Source organism: Myxocyprinus asiaticus, chromosome 11, assembly GCF_019703515.2.
Source record: "Myxocyprinus asiaticus isolate MX2 ecotype Aquarium Trade chromosome 11, UBuf_Myxa_2, whole genome shotgun sequence".
Taxonomy (NCBI): domain Eukaryota; kingdom Metazoa; phylum Chordata; class Actinopteri; order Cypriniformes; family Catostomidae; genus Myxocyprinus; species Myxocyprinus asiaticus.
Genome location: NC_059354.1, coordinates 8,494,429 through 8,516,815, shown reverse-complemented (window position 1 = coordinate 8,516,815; position 22,387 = coordinate 8,494,429). Strand labels below are relative to the sequence as shown.

Genomic DNA, 22,387 nt, shown 5'->3' with positions numbered 1-22,387 from the left:
GACATGTGGTGACACATGCTGTTTAATCACGTTTAGACATATTCAATTATTCCGTTACACACAAACACATAATTTTGAAACAATGTAAGAAACTTTCATAACACACATCAGTTTTAAATGAACCCCGTGAGACATGGTAAACTGTTCATCATGTTTAAATTAATAGCTGTGATCACTTCTGATTATGATTTCAATTGGCATTTTTGCATTTAATGTTAAAATAATCTTTTTAATTAGCCCAAGAGTATGAAAAGTGACGAACTAAAAATGTTTGTACTCTGGAGTGTCTTTGTCACAAAATAAGATCTAAATTGCTATCTTCCTGTCTATACAAGAGTGAAATATAAATGTAGAAATAAGTTCCTATACATGTATATTGTGTACAGATGAAGTGTTGACTGAAGCTTCTCCAATTCTCCACGTTTTGTTCAGGGAAGAAGAATAAATTGCGTGTGTACTATCTGTCCTGGCTGAGAAACAAGATCCTTCATAATGATCCTGAGGTGGAGAAGAAACAGGGCTGGACCACCGTTGGGGATTTAGAGGGATGCGTGCACTATAAAGTTGGTATGTTAAGTCCAGTTCAAATAAACACAGGTCTGATTTAATGTCCCTTTTATTGCAGTTATCAAACATTTGAACAGTACGTTTCACCTTTTTTCCAGCTGTTGTGATTTGATACTAGTTATGTGCTGTATCATGTATGTGTATAAAATTTTCATATCCTGATAATTGCTGAAGCTTTTATTGCAGTACACGGTATTTTTGCAGTGTTGTATAACAATACAAAACAGGTTAAAACACAAACTTTGTTGTTTTAAATTACAAGTTTAATTGTTTTTTTTTAATCTCCAAAATGGCCTTTTTACATTAAATGTACACAAAGAAATTAACTTGGGAAAAGAACTTTTAAACATTTATACAACTAGTAAATGAACATATATATACATATATATATATACACCAATCAGCCACAACATTAAAACCACCTGCCTAATATTGTGTAGGTTCCCCATGTGCCACCAAAACAGTGCCAATCTGCATCTCAGAATAGCATTCTGAGTTGCTGTTCTTCTCACCACAATTGTACATATGGGTTATCTGAGTTAACGTAGACTTCAGTTCAAACCAGTCTGGCCATTCTCTGTTGACCTCTCTCATCGATGTTAATTATTGCGGAATACTATATTACCAAGTACTAGTTTATTTGATACCTAAATAAATCAAATGTGAATTGATAAATATGACCCAAATATTTGTCTCATCATGATTGTAAGACTTTATAAAGTGAATATTATTGTACATTAGTGTTGACATGAACAGTCAACACAAGCAGTGCAAACCCACTAGAGCCTTTATTAACATTGATTGACTTGTCAAGGGAAGACTTGGGGACATTCCCTTAGATTTGAATGACAGATCCTGTCAATTGTACTGAAGTGTATGTGTTTCCAATATAAAACCTCACTGCCCTTATACTGACACACACCTGTCGTATGTTTCATCTGTAGTGAAGTACGAGAGGATCAAATTTCTGGTTCTAGCGCTGAAGAACTCAGTGGAGGTGTACGCCTGGGCCCCCAAACCATACCATAAATTCATGGCTTTCAAGGTAACTTTTCATCATATGAACATGAGAACGAGTGAAGCAGCATTTCAGCATGTGCTGCTGAGCTCCACAGAACTTAAACTCACAAATAAGTTGCATTTGCAGCTAATGCACATTTGTATCAAATTAATGTTGATGACATGGGTTGGCATGTGTCAGCTGATGGAATAAACAGTGGAGGTGTAAAAATCTGAGCCCACTTGTGAAAATGCTTCTATTTAGCATATTTCTCATTTTATTTTTTTCAATACAATGTATAAATAAGGCTTTCGGTTTAATGTGTTAATTTAGTGTTACATAAAAAATACAGCGTTACAACAGTTAATGCAATTAATCATGCCTTCTGGCCCGTACGTAAATGTAGTAATGGAAGTACGTATTTTCCTAACATTGGAGCAATTCAAGCTTGAAGTACATGTAACTGCATGTTTTTACGAGCTGCCTCAGCAGGGGGCTGTCAGCGCGCTTTAACAAACCTCACAAGCAGTGCAGCCAAAGAATGAGAGCCGCTCACACAAGACGCGTTCTTGACAGCTGGATGCGATTAAAAAAAAAAAAAAGAATAAAAAAAAGAAGCTTGTTTTAACTTGGGAAAAACTTGGCCTTTATGACACTGAAAATCAGTGAGACAGTCCAAAAGCATCCTTCTGACACATATTATAATTGACCAACAATAAAAAAAAATAGCGCCAGAGTGCGTCCCGTGAAAACAGGATATACCAGTGTATATATATTTATTTGAATTATTATGGATTATTTATACTGAATTATCTTTAAATAGGGGCCTTTCTCAGCAATATTGATGTGATTAATTCCAATGAATTTCATTAATAAATCAGCATGTCATGTTATTAATTTGTTTACAAATTGTAATCGATTGACAGCCCTAGTTATAAGGGTAATGATTTGACTGAAAAGTTAAAGTATAAACATGAATTTGTGTGTCTTATTTGCTATGTTTCCCATTTGCTTGAATGAAAGCATGCACTCGTGCATCTTGTGTGCTTCAATGGAAATAAAGAAATCTGTCCGTCTAGTCAAGTTAACATGATCAATGTTATACATTTACTTACATTTTATTATTGACCTAGAAAGAGTGCAGAATCTTAATTTGAGACTTCAACTTTTTTTTATTTTATTTTTTTATATCTGATAACATTTTGCAAGGTTATTAGCAGATTATCAAAGTAGTCTCAGACTTTTGAACATACACTATGGGCCTCACTCATGAAACACAAGCTGAACTAATTTTTGTGTAAATCATTCATAAAGCCATTCTGACACAAATTCTCGCATTCATGAAAAAGTTTTCTCATTCTCTGAATGTTAGTTGATACAAACAAAACAAATTTTTGAGTAGGTGAAAGTAACATTAATTTTTGATAATTTTATTTGTTTTATTAGTAATTTGATTACATGTTACTTTGACAGTAATCTTAAGTAGTTTATTCCCAATTCTTCGTCTTGTTTTTCCAGCAGAAGTGCTTGGTATGGGGCAAATAGGTCGTGGGAAGACGCAGTTTGTGTTTGATTTTCTAAAAGAGACAAATATCCTCTATCGTGACTGGAGATCTTCATCTGAAGACTGTGACTTTAAATCCTGACTTTGTTCATATATTGAGAGAATTTCTTTATTTGACATCAACTCTATAATTTACATTTCACTAATTCAGTATAGGCAACAATAAATTGCGTTCAAATGATAAAGTATGGTCAGTGTTAATGCTGTTATAGTTATAAACTTGTCACGGGCAGTTGCTTACGCAATTCAATGGGGGGATGGAGAAAAGGCCTCACACACCTTGTGTGTCGGAACTTGCAAATCTTTAGCTATTAGATTAAAATGTTTCGGTCAAAGACCTTCTTCAGGGAGGAGTCGCGTGACGCCATGCGAGGTTTGGACGTGTGAACAGCGAGCTCTGCGCACTTTGCCAATTTTTTAATACTTTTTATGTCATTAACCGGTGAGGTTCGATACACCCTGATTCTTAAGTGTTTTATGAAGACAATATGTCAAAGAATTCAAAATCCTCTGGCTCTGGAGATATTAAAAGACACTTACATGCTCAAGCTGATACCCCTGACAGGGCCGCAGACCAGGGACTCAGTTTGGACGGTGTGGCGGGAGAAATTCAGCATCAGCTGTCGAGTGTGTCTGCAATGCTGGTGAAGGTCGTCGCAGACTTGGATGATCTGGCTGTAATACGTCGATCGATCACTTCCATGGAGACTAAATTCACTGAGTTGGTTACAAGAATGGGGGACGTCAAAAAACGGATAGATTATCTGGAGTCCTCGGAGAGGGAATTTGATGCTAACCCGCTAGCGACCAAGACAGATTTGCAGTGCGTTTGGGAAAAACTGGAAGATTTGGAGAATGGTAATCAACCAAACGTCCGAATTGTTGGAATTCCCGAGCATGAGGAAGGCCGAGATATGGTCAAATTCCTAGATGGGCTCTTTCCGAGTCTGCTCAACATAACGGGCCATAAGCTGGAAATTGAGTGAGCTCACACGCCCCGATCAATTCTGGCCAAATTTCTGAGATCATCCGATAAAGATCTCGTTTTACGTGAGGCAAGGTGTAAAGGAAAGCTTTCTTGGAAGAACCATAGCATTTTCTTGTTCCCAGACTTTGCGAATTCGACGAGAGAAATGTGATCGATTCAAGGAATGCAAGAAACTCTTACATCAGCGGAAGGTCACTTTTGCACTGATGTTTCTGGCCAAACTGAGAATAGATACCAAGGATGGTCATAGAGAATTTACATGCCCACAGCAAGCGTTGTCCTTCATAAAGACATTGGAGTAAGCTATTTGGTGATTTTCATGTTGCTGCCTAGTGGACCTGACTCACTGAACATACATTTGACTGCCTGAGTAAGCTGGGTGCCTTCATTGTTTCTTTTTGTGCTGGTTCCGCCTAGTGGCTGGAGTTTTTGTGTAATATAATTTCTTCGGGACAGCTTGTGGATGAATCTGCATGTTTTTGGTGCTTATGCACCTGTGGCCTGGAGTTTGTTTTGTGTAATATCACTTGCAGGACATTGGAGTGATTGGGTCTATTGTTGCACTCATGTATCGGCTGAATGGGCCAGCTTACTGAACATTTGTTTGACTGCACGAAGAACTGAACAAATTTTTTTGTTTTGTTTTTTTGTGCTGGATCCCCTTGCGGCTGGATCTTGTTCTGTGGAGGAACACACCTTTGGGACAGTTATGTAAATGAAACAGTGACAGTTTTTTTGTTTATTCCGCTTATTGGCTGGAGTTTGTTTTATAGACAATTTTTTTGCTCATATAATATGTATAGAAGCACCGGACTTGAGCAATCCGACAGCAAAGTAGTCGCGGGGACTCTCGTATGCGTACATGGACTGTTTGAGTTTAGAGGGATGGACGCCGGTTGGCGCTGTCATGTACGGGGTTAATGCGCACATTTTTCTTTTTTCTGTTTGTTTGGTTTGGGGGGAAGTTTTGGGTTTGATTGTTGCACTAATGTTGGAATGTGGTCTTTATAATTTTGTTTTTGACACACAATCTATTTTTTCTAATGTGTCAATGTCAAATGTTAATATGAGTGGATTGTCTCTCTCCACGTGGAATGTGAATGGTTTGGGGCACCCCATAAAAAGGAAGGTTATTTCTCTTCTTAAACGTAAGAAATATGAAGTAGTGTTTCTCCAAGAAATGCATCTTTCCCTGCAGGTAGCTGAAAAATTTGGGAGGATATGGGGTGGGCATTTTCTTTAGTGCTGGCTTGAGTAAGAGCAGGGGAGTCATTACATTAAGTAAACATCTACAATTCAAATGTCTCAAACAGATTATAGATAAATTAGGAAGAGTCATTATTGTTTTAGCAGAAATTCAGGGGCAAAGGTTGATTTTGGCTAATATTTACGCACCTAACGTTGATGATCAGAGCTTTTTTATAGATCTTGAAGGAATGTTGCAAGCCGCTGCCACCTCTCATGATATAATATTGGGAGGAGACTTTAATCTTTTGATGGACTCAGTCCATGATCATAGGGAAGCAAAAGTGTGCAAGCCCCCTAGAGCAACATTGACGCTTCACAGGATGTGTAAAAATCTTGGTCTTACAGATATTTGGAGACTTTTGAACCCATCTGGTAGTGACTAATTTTTTTTTTCATCAGTCCATAAGATTTATTCTAGAATAGATTTCTTTTCTTTTTTTTTTTTTTTTTTTTTGGTATTTAAGTCCCTAATTTTATCTGTTGTTGATTGCTCTATTGGAAACATAGTCTCGGATCACGTCTTGGTGTGTTTAGAGGTGTTGCCACATATGGAGAAAAAGAAATCATATAGTTGGCGCTTTGATGTATCCCTTTTGCAAAATCCTGAATTTCAACAAATGTTAAAGGCTGAAATTAAAGTGCACCTTTTATGATTTTTAAACGTGCCTAATTTTGTTTTAAAGGTCTCATACAATAGATTTACATGCATCCAAGTTCAAAAAACACTTTAATTTGCTCATAATTTAAATTGCAGCATTACCTTTTTTTTCCCAGTGTCAGAAACGACTCCAATGATCCGTTCTAAAGGATTCATTCTAAACTCCTCCTTTCAGAGAGCCTACTCTGCTCTGATTGGTCTACCGCTTACAGCGCGTGTCGGAAAGGAAACGGCCACTACCATATCCGAGTTTCAGCTCTGTCTGAAATAAATTCTGTTTTACTTTACCAATTTGAGCCTGAGTCCGATAGTGATACATCGGAAGATCAACCCGAACCACCATCGCAAGCACGACGAGAACAGGACGTTTCTCTGTGGTAAGTTTATATGTAGTTTGACAATAAAGTGAGTTAGCCGGTTAGCAGAGGCTAACAGGCTAAAAGCCTGCACTGGCTGTACATGTAAACAGACCAGAGGTGGGTTTTTTGTTACCAAATTATGTAGGTTAGTACATGAAGTAAGGCTGGAATTACTAACAACTCGTTTCAGGTGTTCAGAATCTGTTGTTTCTTTTGGTTGTCAATAACTCCATATTTCGTGCACTTTGATTTTTGAAATTTTGCAGACTTTTTTACATTCACAAACAGCTATATAACACACTATATGAAAGGTAATATTTGAAAAACCATAATAGGTGCTCTTTAATGTTTATTTGGAGACCAACTGGTCCTCAGTATTCTCTGTGGGCGTGGCTTGGGAGGCACTTAAGGCTTTTCTTAGGGGCCGGATCATACAGTATGCATCATTCACCAAAAAATCCAAAGCACAAGAACTCGTGGAGTTGGAAGGGAATATTAAAAGTGCCGAGGCAGAGCTGAAGTGCCGAATGTCATCTGATGGCCTCAGAGAACTGACCCGATTGAAATACAGATATAATACTATTTTGTTGCGTAAGGTGGAGTTTTGGCTATTCAATGCAAGACAGTCATACTTTGAGTCTATGAACAAAGCAGGGAAGCTTTTGATTAGATACATAAAGCAGAGAGAATCTTTTTCTACAATTCCTCTAGTGAAATCTGCAGGTGGGAAATATTTACCTCGGTCATTGATATTAATAATACTTGATCTTTATAGTTCCACGTCTTCGTCTACTGATGAAGATATTAGGAACTTCGTGGAACCATTAGAACTCCCTAAACTGACGACTGAGCGAAAAAATTCTCTTGATTCTGAGATAGCCTTGGAGGAGTATGGCGAGATAATTAAGGCCTTGCCTACAGGCAAGGCTCCGGGGCCAGATGGCTTTGCCGCTGAATTTTTTTTTATCTTACGCTACAGAACTGGCTCCACTTTTGTTAGAAGTTCATACAGAATCATTAAAGAATGGAAAGCTTCCACCAACCATGACACAAGCCCGGATTAGTCTGATTCTTAAAAAGGACAAAGATCCAAACGAGTGTAACACTTACCGTGCAATTTCCCTGATCCAGCTAGATGTAAAAATATTGTCAAAAATTCTGGCTAACTGATTAAGTTATGGGATCTCTTATATAGATCAGGTGGGGTTTATTCGGGGCCGCAGCTCTTCTGATAACATTAGGCGTTTCATCAATATCATGTGGTCAGTGGCGAATGATCAGACTCCGGTCACTGCCATCTCACTTGACGCCGAAAAGGTGTATGATATGGTAGAATGGGATTATCTTTTTAAGATTTTGGAAATGTATGGGTTTGGGAATACTTTTATTGGATGGATTAAGTTACTTTATAGACACCCGGTAGCGGCGTAACAAATTGAATAATTTCAGATTATTTTACTCTGGATAGGGGCACCTGGCAGGGTTGCCTCTTTCGCCATTATTGTTCTATCTTGCCCTGGAACCATTAGCAGCCGTGATAAGAAAGGAGAATGATTTTCCAGGGGTAGTGGCAGGAGGTATGGTGTATAAGCTTTTGCTTTACGCAGATTATATTTTATTATTTGTCTCTGACCCTTCTAGATCTATGCTTTGCCTCCACAGAATTATTAATTCCTTTTCTAGGTTTTCAGGATACAGAGTCAGTTGTTGTAAATCCGAAGCTTTGGCGCTGACAGCGTACTGTCCAGTAACGGCTTTCCAGCCGGGCGCCTTCCAGTGGCCCACACAGGACATTAAGTATTTGGGCATTTTATTCCCACCAAATTTGTCTGATTTAGTTAGTTAATTTTGACCCCTTAATAAAAAGGTTTTCTAGCGATGTGGGCAGGTGGGCTTCATTACATTTATCTTTGATTGGGAAGGTTAATGTTATTAAAATGAATTGTATTCTAAAATTTAACTACCTGCTACAGTCTTTCCCTGTAGATGTCCCCCTCTCTTATTTCAAGCAATTTAGCATAGCAAAGTCCTTCATTTGGAATGGTAAACGCCCAGGTTACACTTCAGTAAGTTACATAGGCTAATTGACAAAGTTAGGCTAGGTCTACCCAAATTTGTTTTATTATTATGCGTTCGGTCTCGGACATTTGGCTCATTGTTCGCTTCCACCTGAGAGAGCCCCTCCCCGTATTTCGCCATTGCAAAGCCTTTCTATCAAACTAACCGGAGAGGTTAAGTTACAACCCATTCTCTCGCATTTGCACTCGGTATGGACAAAAGTGTCGAGTGTTTAATTCGGACATTTATTTAAATGTTGCCTTGCAAATGGTTGAACCCTAAATTATGTATTAAGTCCCCTTTCTGCTGGTCAGACTGGATTGTGAGCGGGGTTACTACACTTCGTGACCTGTATGAAAGTGGAGTGTTGAGATCTTTTGAAAATTTGGTTCAACATTTTGGGATTCCCAGATCTCAATTCTGTAGGTATTTACAGCTGCGCCACCTGCTCTGTACTGTTTCTGGGAGTAGTTTACACCCCCCTAAAGCGTCAGATACTCTGGAAGAGTTGAGTACTGCTTTTGGAAAAGGTCATGATGCATCAGTGTATTACTCCCTACTAATTCAGAGACTGGGGGATGGAACTTCAACTTCTCTCGAGATTATGGGAGAAAGATTTAAACTTGGTATTGGAGGAGGGAGTGTGGGTTAGGATTCTAAAAAATGTCAAGTCTACATCTACAGATGGATGGGTTCACCTTATGCAATTCAAGATTTTACATAGATTCTAATGGACCCCTCTAGATTGTATAGGCTTGGTCTTAAAGACACACCCACCTGCTGGCGATGCCAGTCAGAAGATGGAGACACAACCCATGTCTTTTGGTGTTAAGATCCAAGAGTTTTGGTTGAAGGTTCAGAGTTTCATATGTGACGTTTTGGGCACTCGAATTTCATTTTGCCCCACACCCTGTATTCTGGGCGATGGGGCAGTCATAAATTTGGGGGACAAACACATAAAAAATTGGGTGCTGACCAGTATTATGATTGGCAGGCAGATTATTTTAAGGGGATGGAAGTCAGATTGGGCTCCCTCATTTCCGGAGTGGTGTGCAGAGATGGGGAGGGTGGCGGCATTCGAGGAGATATCGAGCAGAGGGCTGAGGGTTTGAGATTTGTTTGATAGGAAGTGGGGCAGGTATTTGGTGTTTTTGGGGGACTCTCAGGGAGGGGCTGTGGAGAGAGAGGTTTAGTTTTAATTATATATGATTATTATAATTTCTTTTTTTGGTGCATGAAGTCACCCAACAACAATGTGAAAGACTGATAGAGAGCATGCCAAGACGCATGAAAGCTGTGATTGAAAAACAGGGTTATGCCATTTCTGCTTTGCTCCAAAGAAAAAGTATTGATATAGTACACTTTTTTTTTTCTACAATGCTGTGTTAAGCACAAACATTTGAGTTATAAACACAGACCACTGATTTTATTATTATTATTATTATTTTTTTTTTTTTTACAAATTCACACCGAGTCGGTAGCGTGGTGATTCGGCCTGTACACCTCGGAATGTGAAGTAATTTTCAATAATTCAATGATCAGAGTCTGCTTATACCGCTTTTATCACATATAGTATGTGGAGAATATAGACGGAATCTGGCATGTAAAAATTGCATTTGCTATAAAACTCAGTGTCATCAAATATGACATATTTGGACTAAAATGTATGTTTGGATGCACAGTTAAATTAAAATTGCAATATGTCCTAGTGTGATTATTAAACTGCAAAAGTCATGTAATTGAATTGAATAAATATATAATCTGCAAGTGATGTATGCTTCAAAATTCACATGTGAAGGCGGCCACTGTAAAAACACCTCATCATGATCATCACGCATGCTCTTGTGTGTGTTAGATGACAAAGAGCAGAGCAATCTGAAGTGTGCAGCACATACAGACTATGCATTTATTTAATTAAATCTATAATTATCACACTGGGCCATGTAGCAAACTGCTTATCTGGAAGTGAGAAACTACCGTCAAAAACACAGAAATGCCAAAATCTTTGGTTTAAATGGATTTGTTTTTTTTTTGTTTTTTTTTTGCTTAAATATTACACTTGTTGAGCACACAAAATATCCTGGAAAATAGTGCCTTGAAAAGAGTGGGAACCCTGGTGCTGCGTGTTTCACAGTGAAAAAGCGCTCTGCTTTCTGTCATCAATATACACACAGAGCACATGTGATGCTCACGATGAGGTGTTTTCAGTGTATGAGTGGCCGGCTTCACACATTCACTTTGAATGTATATTTATTTCATTAAATCTCAGCCTTTTGTGGTTTAATCATCACACTAGGACATATCACTTTTTTAATTTAATTGTGCATACATAATGTTCATACATTAATTTGATCCCAAATATGTCAAATTCCGTGACATTCGCGTTTTATAGTTGATTGAATTATGACTGGATTCCAGCCCTACCTTTAACGTTTTACCACTTGTCATATTTTACTGATTTACAAATCCTGCATTGAGATTTTTTGTGATGATTGATTTCAAAGCACTGAAGTGGGTCTGTATGGGTCATGGTTAATGTTAGTAAATAAAACTGAAATATGCTGATAATGTATTTTAATGTAACTTGTTACAAATATATTCAAATACAAATTGATGAGCTGCTTCTCTTTGTGTTGCAGTCATTTGGTGATTTGGTGCACAAGCCACTGCTGGTCGACCTTACTGTTGAAGAAGGCCAAAGGTTAAAGGTCATCTACGGGTCGTGCTCTGGGTTTCATGCGGTGGATGTGGACTCAGGAGCTGTTTACGACATTTATCTGCCCACTCATGTATGTGTCAGAAAGCAGAAAAGCTTCAGTTTTACTTTAGTCCACTGTTGTTTTAATCTTTCTCTCTCTCTCTCTCTCTCTCGGTTCAGATTCAGACGAGTATTCAGTCTCACGCTATCATCATCCTGCCAAACACTGACGGTATCGAGCTGCTGGTGTGTTATGAAGATGAGGGTGTGTACGTCAACACGTACGGCCGCATCACTAAAGACGTGGTGTTGCAGTGGGGCGAGATGCCCACTTCCGTGGGTATGTGAATTATTGTGCGGTCCTGCAAGCTGACTGGTCGATTCAGTATTCTAGGGGTGCTAAATTACACGAGTAACCGCTATGACTCAAAACCTGTTCACAATATCATTGCACAGCATTATTCTGTATGTTCTAGTGGAAGGATGACACAATTTGAATTTGCTTCATAAAATAACATTTTAATTATCATGGACGTTCTTAATATTGTCTGTGTCATCATGTAGTAACTGTTATATTAAAGCAGTAAAAGGCACTTGAGGTTGTGTTGTATTGTTATAGTCACTCCACTGTTAGTCGTGTCTAACAACACCCGTTAGTCATGACTACAGTATATTCACAATATAAAGCGACCTCTGTTACCTTGTTGCCCAAAAGATACTTCATCTAGTTTTAAGGTGTCATCAGATCTAGCCAAAACTAGCAGTTGTGTTGTATTTGTTTAACAGTGCTGTTTGTTGGTTGTGTGTTGCAGCTTATATCCGGTCGAATCAGATCATGGGATGGGGTGAGAAGGCCATAGAGATTCGCTCTGTAGAGACCGGACACCTCGATGGAGTTTTCATGCACAAACGAGCTCAGAGACTCAAGTTTCTGTGTGAGAGAAATGACAAGGTGATTCACAAAATTAGCACAACCCCGCTTGATTTTAGATCCTCACAAGTATTCTAATGTCATATCAATGAGTGGGTGACTCTCACAAAAAACAGGCCACATTTCACCCCAAAATCAAAAAAAAAAAAGAAAAAGAAGCCCTTTTTTGCTAATTATTTACTTGATAATTATCGTATTTTCCGGAATATAAGTCAAATTATTTTGTCATCCGAAAGGTCCTGCAACTTGTGGTCCAAAGCTACTTAAGTGACAAAATTTGAACGGTCGAACACACTGCACACCAACACATACCCTCATGTGACTGCTGTGTGCATTTTCCATTTCCCTTTTTGATTTGTAACTAGTAGCAACTAAAAAAACAGGCAAAAAATACATTCTAGAGCAAATAGTTTTCCTAGTAAGTTAATTTTAAGCCATAGCAAGCTATAGAAAGCTTTTTTATCAAATTGTTTATTTATGTCCAGGAGTGTTGGTTATTCATGTTTTTGAGACATTACAGACATTACAGCTGATTGTCTATAAAGCTGAATTAATAATTTTTATCAAAGTAATGGCCAGCATCATCAAATCACTGCCAACAATGATAAAATGAAATTTTGCATTATAAAATTCTGAATCTATGTAAAGATTATCGTGGTCCAAACATGCAGCCTGAAACTGAACTTTTGGTTGGATTTTAGGAGTGAATCTACTTAGCTGCATAGGAAATTTATTGGATGCTCCCTTGCTCCCTATTTAGTGAATGACTTAATCTCCAGTGTGCTGTCTGTCTGCACTGGTCTCAGAACAGTTTGAAATGCACCTTATTTTCATCCTAACTTCATATAAAGCCTCTGACAGCAACATTTTTCAGCTTATGGATAAATACATCTGTTCTCACTGTGCATAATGCATATTAAATATAGGAATACATTTATTAATGTTAATGAATAGAACCATATTGTACAGTGATGTCAAAATAAAATATAACAATTTATATGAATAAATGAAGCAAAATGACCCACAGATGTGTAATTTAAAAAATTATTCAAACTAAGGTTTTCTTTTTTTTTTAAATAACATTTTAGGGAATAAGGTGCCATTTTCCACATATGTGGACTTCATGTTTGTCAGCGCACTGACGTGCGAAAAGTCTAAAAAAAAATTAGAGGTTTCTTACCAGGCACTTGTGTTGGTGCTGCGCCTGTAGTAGCGCTTCACGGAAATCAACGTCACACTGTTGATGCGGTGCGCCAGAAGTTTAACCCTTAAATGACAGTGTAGAGTCTTGTGAACTGTATTCAGTCAGTTTTTATTTATTTTAATTATGCGTTGTGTACAGTGAAGCCAAAATACAATGTCCACACATGTGGCCAGGCCATCCCAGATGTGTATGACTTTCTTTCTTCTGCAGAACACAAAGATATTTTGATGGAGATATGTTTATATCCATACAATGCAAGTCGATGGGGTTCAAAATGGCCAAGCAGAGGTAGACCGATATGGCTTTTACCGATTAATCGGTGCCAATAGTTGCTGATATTTTTTATTTTATTCTACAGTTCTAGTCTTTCATCATTGACAATACTCCTTTGTATTTTTTGTCCCACTTCAAAGCATAATTTATTATTTTGATTAGATAAACAAAGTGTTCAAAATTGAAGCGAAAGCAAAATCAAATGTGACTATATGGAAATGTGCCCCATCAGCACATACAATACGTTTCCAACTTCATGTCTATAAAGAGTAATATATATATATATATATATATATATATATATACACACACACAATCTTTAATCTTGTTAATATATAGGCCATAAAAGCTTAAGTTGGTAAATACTTAAATATAGAACATTTTAATGGAGCCAAGTTTCCATTATTTCAAAATAAGTCTCCCAAGATAATATGTGTATTTCGGGCTTGTTTATAGTTTAAAGTCCTGCATTAATCTTCATCAAATCTTAATTTTTTTCTGGTTATTATTAGGATTTTGGTTGCACAATAAACTTAATCTGTGATTTTATTCATTTTGGATGTTTTAGCCTATGTAGTATGTGCTCGTCATAGTAATGAAAGACTAAGACATTTTTTAACTTTCTGTAAATCGATTTTAAAAACTATCAGCCGATTATTCGGTTATCTGCCTTTTCCACCACCTTCGGTATCGGCAAAATCCACAGTCGGTCAACCTCCATTTCTAAGCTCTAATTATGACATAAAGACAATGTAAAAGTAATCCATACAATTCCAGTAGTTTAAGCCATGTCTTCTGAAGCAATATGATCTGTTTTAGGTCAGAAACGGACCAAAATGTTACTCCATTATCACTATATTTCTCGTAATCTGCAGTCTCCTTGAGGAGCTCGATTAGACTTCCTCGTGATTAGGCTATTCAAATGTAGCAGAGTATAATTTTTTTAGTAGCCTGTTCATGGTATGTATTGTGCTAACAAACAGGATTACTTTATAAGACCACTGTCACATGCAACTCCTCGCATCCCTACAAAATTAAGTTTCATCCCACTGCTATTAAAAACATTAACCCAACATTTAATGCATAGTAAATCGGGTTGCAGATTTTCAGAAATGTTCCTGATCGACAGTCGTTAATGTTAATAAATAGAATAAAACATCAAGTAAAATATGTACATTTGTATGTGAAAGCACATAGTTACTTATGTTATAAAACATGTGGCTTATTTGCCATGATTTTTCATGAATCTTAAACAGAATACAATTACTTAAAGCAGATGCTCCAGATTAAAATGACCAAAATACAACGTGATGCGATGCATAGATCTTTGGATCAGGGATGTGTACGAATAATCGACTAATCAAGTACTTGTTGTGCACCAACTATTCGACTGTTTAAAAAAAACTACTCGAATATCGCAAATTAATTTTCCTTTGCACAGTTGCCTGCCATTGGCAACACTGAAATAGCTTATTTTAAACTGTTCTTGGTAACGTTTGTTAATAACCAAGTATACATTTTATATATTTTGTATACATGTTATTTTTAACATAAATCATACATTTTAACGTATATTTACGAGTAATCGATTATTCGTTTTTTGTTGGTTAGAGTACTCCACTACAAAATTACTTGATAATTCCAGTCCCTACTTTTTGATAGCTACATGGAGTAACTTGATATGCACAGGGAAGTCAGCTGCTCCAGGGTCCAAATGTGATTTTGCATGTATTTATAACCTTATAACATTTATAATTTATTTTCTGGAAAATACTGTAAGCACATTTTACCCACAAATTCTCATTACTGTAAAACGCCCGACATTTAACTTTTTCAAGTTTTGTAATTCTCATTATTCTTAATGGTGATCGCTGTAATACAGTAATGTTTTAAGTCTGCATAAATTAAAGACAGTCCAACAAATTCTGAATTATGAATCATGATGTTTGTCTGCTATATAAATGTGTTACAATTTATTTACATTTTATTTTTTGCGATTTAATTAAAATTTAAGGGTGAAAACATGCTTAATTGTCATGAAAATGATGCACAATGCAAATAATCTGGCCCCTCAAATAGGCTACATTTTCTTTATGGAAATTATATTTCTTATTTCTTTTGATTTTGGGGTGAAATGTTACCTGGTCATGTAGCCAAATGTTACCTTTTTTATTTTATTTATTATTATTATTTCACAAGCTCTCAATTAGGTTTATTTCCAATTTTAATTAAATATTATTATTATTATTATTAATATTATTACATACTTGCCTAATCACTTTAGTCCATAACAACCTTTATTAAGGATGCTCTGATTTATCTGCCACTGATGTTTATCAGCTAATTATTGACCAAATTAAAACCTCCTGCATACCCGTCATAAGCATGAAAATGCAAATATGAAAAAACAATGGTTTATTTATAATTAATTCTGTAAATTGATTGCGTTGTATTTATTTTTTCTGTGTGTAAAATAAAGAAACCCCTACCAAAATAAATGAATTCTGAAGAGGTAAAACATGTAGAAAATGCATAATATGAATTTAATGTTCTATCATAATGTCAAATTTTAGTTCTTTTTTTTTTTTTTTTTAGAAGTGCAAAAATGTTTTAGAAGTTCAGTGTTTATCCTTTTTTTTTTTTTATCATTTATTGTGTCTGTACAGTTAGAACAATAAAATTGCTTTTGTACCTCTTTGTAAAATTGTTAAAGCATACTTCCTAAGCAAAACAGTGAGCTGATGACAAATAAAGTAAGTGGTAAAGTATCAAATCAAATTGTATATTGTATCGGCCAAAAAAATATATTGCTGCATCCCTAATGTTTATATATCTTATAGAAATGTATTTTATAATTTATATAAATTATATTTAGCAAAAATGTCTATCATCCACTGAAACTGGCAATATCGATATCAAATTGTTCAAATGAAGAAATCGATATTTTTAGACAGCCCTAATTTATGTGTAAACAGTAAGATGTAGATGTAATGTGTGTGTGTTCTCTCGTTTCGTTTGTTTCATGCAGGTCTTCTTTGCATCGGTGCGTTCTGGAGGCTCTAGTCAGGTTTATTTCATGACTCTGGGTCGCACCTCTCTGCTCAGCTGGTAATCATGCTGACTGTTGAGGGAAACGCACTGTGGAGAACAACGAAGACCCTGAAGAACACAATGCAGGTGTTGAACGTCAGTGGCTGCACTACACAAACTGCCAGAGTCCGCTCTATGACTGAAACTGAACTACACTACATGCGATTAGACAAAAAATCCAATTGTGTCCTTGTGCAGCGTGCTGCATGAGGAAGGGGCTTGAGTATTCTACAGTATTATTGCTAGTCTGTGTAAATGTCTTTCTCTAGAATTGGATAGAATTCGACTCAACTGAGAGAAACGGTGACATTTTGCCGCTGTGATGCTCAGACGGTCACAAATAGTGTAATGGCAATGACAAAACAATTTTTTTTTTTTTTTTTTTTTGGGGGGGGGGGTGTCTTTTAGTTTAATTTACATTTTAAGATATGTTATGTTTATGTTGTAAATGTATTCTTACCAAGCAGAGAAGTTGTGGAGATTACCCGAGAGGTTTAAACATCACCTGACAGACTTTCTCTTCTCCTTTGAGAGCTTTATCATGTTATTAAGAGGATACATAACCCAATCAATTTAGCTTTTGTCACATCAAAAATATAGAAACTCCAGTTTTAATGCGAATCTAAAGTGGATCTAATGTGAATCTAAAGTAGATTTAATGCAAATCTAATGTGAATTTAATGTGGTTTGTGGCAGAATGTGCAGGACACTTTGTTGCCTCTTTTCGTCCTTTCTCATATTTCAAAGCAGACCGATTAATCATTCAGCATTTATAATCTTTCTTTTCAATCTTTAACAACAATACAAAGGGGAGTGGAGATAGCTAGTAAACAAGGACATATGTTTTTATTTGTTTCTCACCCACACCTATCAAATCACTTCAGAAGAAATGGATTTGAACACTGGAGTGTATGGATTACTTTTATGATGCCTTTATGTCATTTTTGGAGCTTCAAAGGTCTGATCGCCATTCATTTCCATTGTGTGGACCTACAGAACTGAAATATTCTTCTAAAAATCTTCATTTGTGTTCTGAAGAAAGAAAGTCATACACATCTGGGATATCATGAGGGTGAGTAAATGAAGAGAATTTTCATTTTTGGGTGAACTATCCCTTTCAGCATCCCTGTAACGTTCTGTCATTGATACTGTTTCTGTATGGTTTCTTTAACAACCATCTACCATAATTAAATCTGTGTTAGGGAAACTTCACCTTAGGTTGTATTTAAAAGATGATTTATCAATGTCGTGGACGATTATTATGATAATTCGTAACTGAACTGTATATATTTAATAAAAGGCTGCACTGCTTGTGTTGAAAGATTGAACAGAATAAAATGGAAAAGATGAGCATGCGAATAAATCGACTAAATGCTCTCCATATTTGCTGTTTCTTTAGTTTTCTATCTTTGATCTCTTATTTCCAAAGTCTCATAAAATCCACACACACACAAACATCTACTCCACTTAATGAACTCATTGCATTGTTCGTTTGGTTAATCTCTTTTTCTAAGGGTTATTTTCTCAGTTTGTATGTTGTATGTTTAGTGGATGTCTCACATCTGCTTTCCCCACATACAGTATTTATATATTTATGTTCATTGGTTTTGATTCTGTTAGTTATTAGTATTTTGAGAAGTTGTTGAACTTTCAGTAAAAGCATTTTTTTTTTTTTTTTTTTTTTTAAAGAATAAAGTAAATTGTGACTGGCAAAAACTAAAAGTGAAGCAGTCATGTTTAGAAACCATCACAAAACTAACTTTAATCTCTTTGGTACTTGACATAGTTAAGAAACAACCATCGATTGTGAGGTTCCTGGTTTTACAGTCTTATGGATTTTACAACAATAGTGACCTAAAGTAGTGAACCATATAAATTCACCTGAAATTAAAAATGTTTCAAGAAGCAAAGTGTTGTTACACTAATGCTGATTATTGTATTTGTTTCGTTTGAAAATATTAGACTTTTTTTTTTTACTTTAGTTATAAACCACGATTCATGTTAATTAATAATATTTCAGATAGTGTTTCCTCTGTGCTGCTTTGACTTTCTGAATATGTTCTTGGCTGACTGGTTGTCTGTTTTCAGTCGTGGCACTGTATCGTGTGTCCTCTCTGTATATGACAGGAAGTCCTGTATTTTCCTGTTGGTCTTTTGTTTTTCTTTGAAAATAAACTCCGTTTAATTTAAGGAATGATGCCTGTTCATTGTAATTTCTCAAGCTATTGCTTTGGTAAATGATAAGTTAATGAATCTGATTAAATACAATGTGAGTAATGTTTTCGATGTAAAAATACTTTCTGAACAACAGGTTGTTGCTTCACTGGAGACCCAGAATCAGAACTTGCGTAATAACAATAAAGATACAACATAGAGTACAATACACACCATACCCCTGAATCCTCTAGATGGGTGGTGCTGGGGTGGAGGAGGGTTTCATAGAAAATCTCATAGCACACTGCAGTGAAACAGGCTTGTTTGCAAACAACTGATACAATTTAAAATGTTAGACACACAGAGTATGCAAATTGATTGGCTAACAGGTTACATTTCAAAGAACTATCAGCTCGTGGCATGTAGAGTTTCAGTCTTTAAAGATTACTGTCTAACATGAAATAATGTCATAAGGTGTGACGGTGATATTATTAAAGGAATATGCTGGATTTAATACTAATTAAACTCGAATGACAGCATTTGTGGAATATTGTTGATTAACAGATCAGGTTAATTGCAAATGATTAATTTTACTTTGGGTTCTGTCTTTTTTTTTTTTTTTTTCAAAAGTATAGCGGCAAGACGTAAAAAAAATGAGTGTTAACATGATTTTAGTGTGATGCTAACCTTTTCTGTGTAAAGTTTTGTCGTTGGCATGAATACGTGATGATTTAAAATCTTTACAGCTGAAATAATACACAAGTTTTAACAGAAGAATTAATGTTAGTGCTTTTATAAAATTATATACTAAACATTTCTGTCTATAAACAATCCAAAAATTGGCCACATTCACTTCCATTGTAAGTGTAAGTCACTAACCTCCATTTTTGCTTCTTTTTTATTTTTTTATTTTTTAAATTAAAGTTTTGTGGTAATCAAAATTATGCCACAAATGCTCGATTGAGCTCATCTTGTATTGAACCTGGAATATTCCTTTCAAGGAAAAGGAAACTTGTGTGATGTGGTTTCCTGATATATGTGTGTGTTGTGTTTAGTGTCCTCCTGTGTAGTGACAGTCAAAAGATGACTCGCATTTCTTAGTAGTTGTCAAAACTACCACAAATATGGGGCAAGAAGCCAGCAAGCTTTCTAATGGATGAACTTCCACTACATGCAATCTTGTGTCTTTCTCAATAAGTCAAGATAAGTTTCTTTAGAGTAAGAGTGTGAGTCAGCGAGAGTATGGTACACTGAAATTCCATGAAAAAAAACTGATGACAAGGTGAAGTGATACACACTCAAAATTCTAATATTTAGATATTTACATACGAATGACACAGAATATTGAGAGGCACTGACACAGATGACTCATTTGAAGGAATAAAGACTTTTAAGTAACCATTACTTGAAGAAAATATGACTAAACAAGCACTCACGTTTCAGCCTATACAGTAAATTTGACTTGGTGCGAAAGTGGTAGCTCAGCGGTTAAGGCTCTGGTTAGATGCCACTGTTGGGCCCTTGAGCAAGGCCCTTGACCCTATCTGCTCCAGGGGCGCTGTATCATAGCTGACCCTGCACTCTGACCCCAGCTTAGCTGGGATATGTGAAAAAAACTTCACTGTATATGTGCAAATGTATAATGTGTGATAAATAATAAAATTAATTAATTAATTAAAAGAATGTAGCTCTTTATTTCAGTTATTGTGTTGTGTTGCTTCTATTTGAATCTCATGAAGCTATGGAAAACCATCACAAAAGAGCAATGCATGCATTTGATTATGAGCAGCCAAACAGAAAATCTTAATCTTTGAATAAATATTAATAAATCCAAATATATAATTTTATAGAATACATACACTACTGGTCAAAAGTTTTGAAACACTCTTTCTTTATTATACTTTTTTTTTTTTTTTTTTCACATATTAGAATAATAGTAAAGTCATCAAAACTATGGAATAACATAAATGGAACTATGGGAATATGTTGTGACTAAACAAAATCCAAAATAAATCAAAACTGTGTTATATTTTAGCATCTTCAGAGTAGTCACTCTTTGTCTAGAATTTGCAGACATGTACTCTTGACATTTTCTCAACCAACTTCTTGAGGTATCACCCTGGGATGCTTTTTAAACAGTATTGAAGGAGTTCCCATCTATGTTGGGCACTTATTGGCTGCTTTTCTTTATTATTTGGTCCAAGTCATCAATTTCAAAGACTTTTATTTTTTTTAATAAAATTTTAGTTTTATAATGAAATAAATTAATATGGTGGCACAATTATATTTTTGACTACAAAACTAATTTAGAACATTTAAGCATATGCCTTCAGATAAGAATTTTCCTCTCTCATCAACAAAGCATTTCTGTCCACAAAACTGCCACTCACTAGAATTTTCTCCAAATGGTGCCAAAAACAAAAAAAAAACATCCAGTGAGCGGCAGTTCTGTGGATGGAAATGCCTTGTTGATGAGAGAGGTGAACAGAGAATGACCAGACTGGTTTGAACTGACAAAGTCTTCGGTAACTCAGATAATCATCTGTACAATTGCGGTGAAAATATTAGGTGTAATTGTACACAATATTAGGCAGGTGGTTTTAATGTTGTGGCTGATCGGTGTGTGTGTGTGTGTATATATATATATATATATATATATATATATATATATATATATATATATATATATATATATACACATACATATATATATATATATACACTATATGGCCAAAAGTTTGTGGACACCTCCATTAGTTTGTGGTTACTCCATTAAATCCAGTAAAGAAAAATCTTAATGTTTCTTTATGTAATGGCTTGGGCTTTGTGTGCTTCCAAATTTGTGGCAACAGTTTGGGGATTGCCCTTTTCTGTTCCAGCATGACAATGCCCCTGTGAACAAAGTGAGGTCCATAAAGAAATGATTTACTGTGTCTGGCGTGGAAGAAATTGACTGGCCTGCACAAAGCCCAGACCTGAACCTCACTTATCACTTTTGGGGTGAACTGGAACAGCAACTGTAAGTCAGGCCCCATCGACCAACATCAGTTCCTGACCTCACTGATAGTCTTGTGCCTGAATGAGAGCAAATCCCTGCAGCCATGTTACTACATACAGTATAGCGGAAAGTCTTCCCAAAAGAGTGGAAGCTGTTATTACAGCAAAGGGGGAAATTGATGCCTAAGGTTTTGAAATCAAATGTTCATCAAGCACATATGGTGTCCACAAACTTTTGGCCATATAGTGTATATAATATATGTAATAAACCTAGCTGAATTCAGTGTCTGTAGGGGAACTACAAATGTGTCATCATCAGTTTCCTCTTTTAAAAATAATATATAAAATCTGAATACATATTCATAGATCAAAATACACTTTTATATCAAGATTTACAACTTTATGTTCAGATTTATCATTTCTAAAAATATCCTGATTATGTGTGTAATATACACATTATATAACACACCTTGCTGAATGAAGTTTCTGTAGGGGAACAAAAAAATATGTCATCAGTTTCCTCTTTTTTTTCTTCCAAAATGTGCAAACACGGGCAGTTTGCATTTGTTTTAGAACATCATGATCGGAAAGAGTCCAC

General features: G+C 35.9%; 1 protein-coding gene across 1 annotated transcript in view; it reads left to right on the top strand.

The window, feature by feature from the left end:
• The window catches only part of map4k4 (mitogen-activated protein kinase kinase kinase kinase 4), a 78,337-nt gene extending 60,008 nt beyond the window's left edge, over nt 1-18,329 (top strand). Inside the window, exons 21-26 of the mRNA XM_051709791.1 lie at nt 433-567; nt 1,512-1,612; nt 11,082-11,231; nt 11,321-11,480; nt 11,953-12,092; nt 16,577-18,329. Coding sequence (XP_051565751.1) covers nt 433-567; nt 1,512-1,612; nt 11,082-11,231; nt 11,321-11,480; nt 11,953-12,092; nt 16,577-16,660 — 770 coding nt within the window. The 3' untranslated portion in view covers nt 16,661-18,329. The remainder of the gene's footprint in view (nt 1-432; nt 568-1,511; nt 1,613-11,081; nt 11,232-11,320; nt 11,481-11,952; nt 12,093-16,576) is intronic.
• The last annotated feature ends 4,058 nt before the right edge of the window (nt 18,330-22,387 follow it).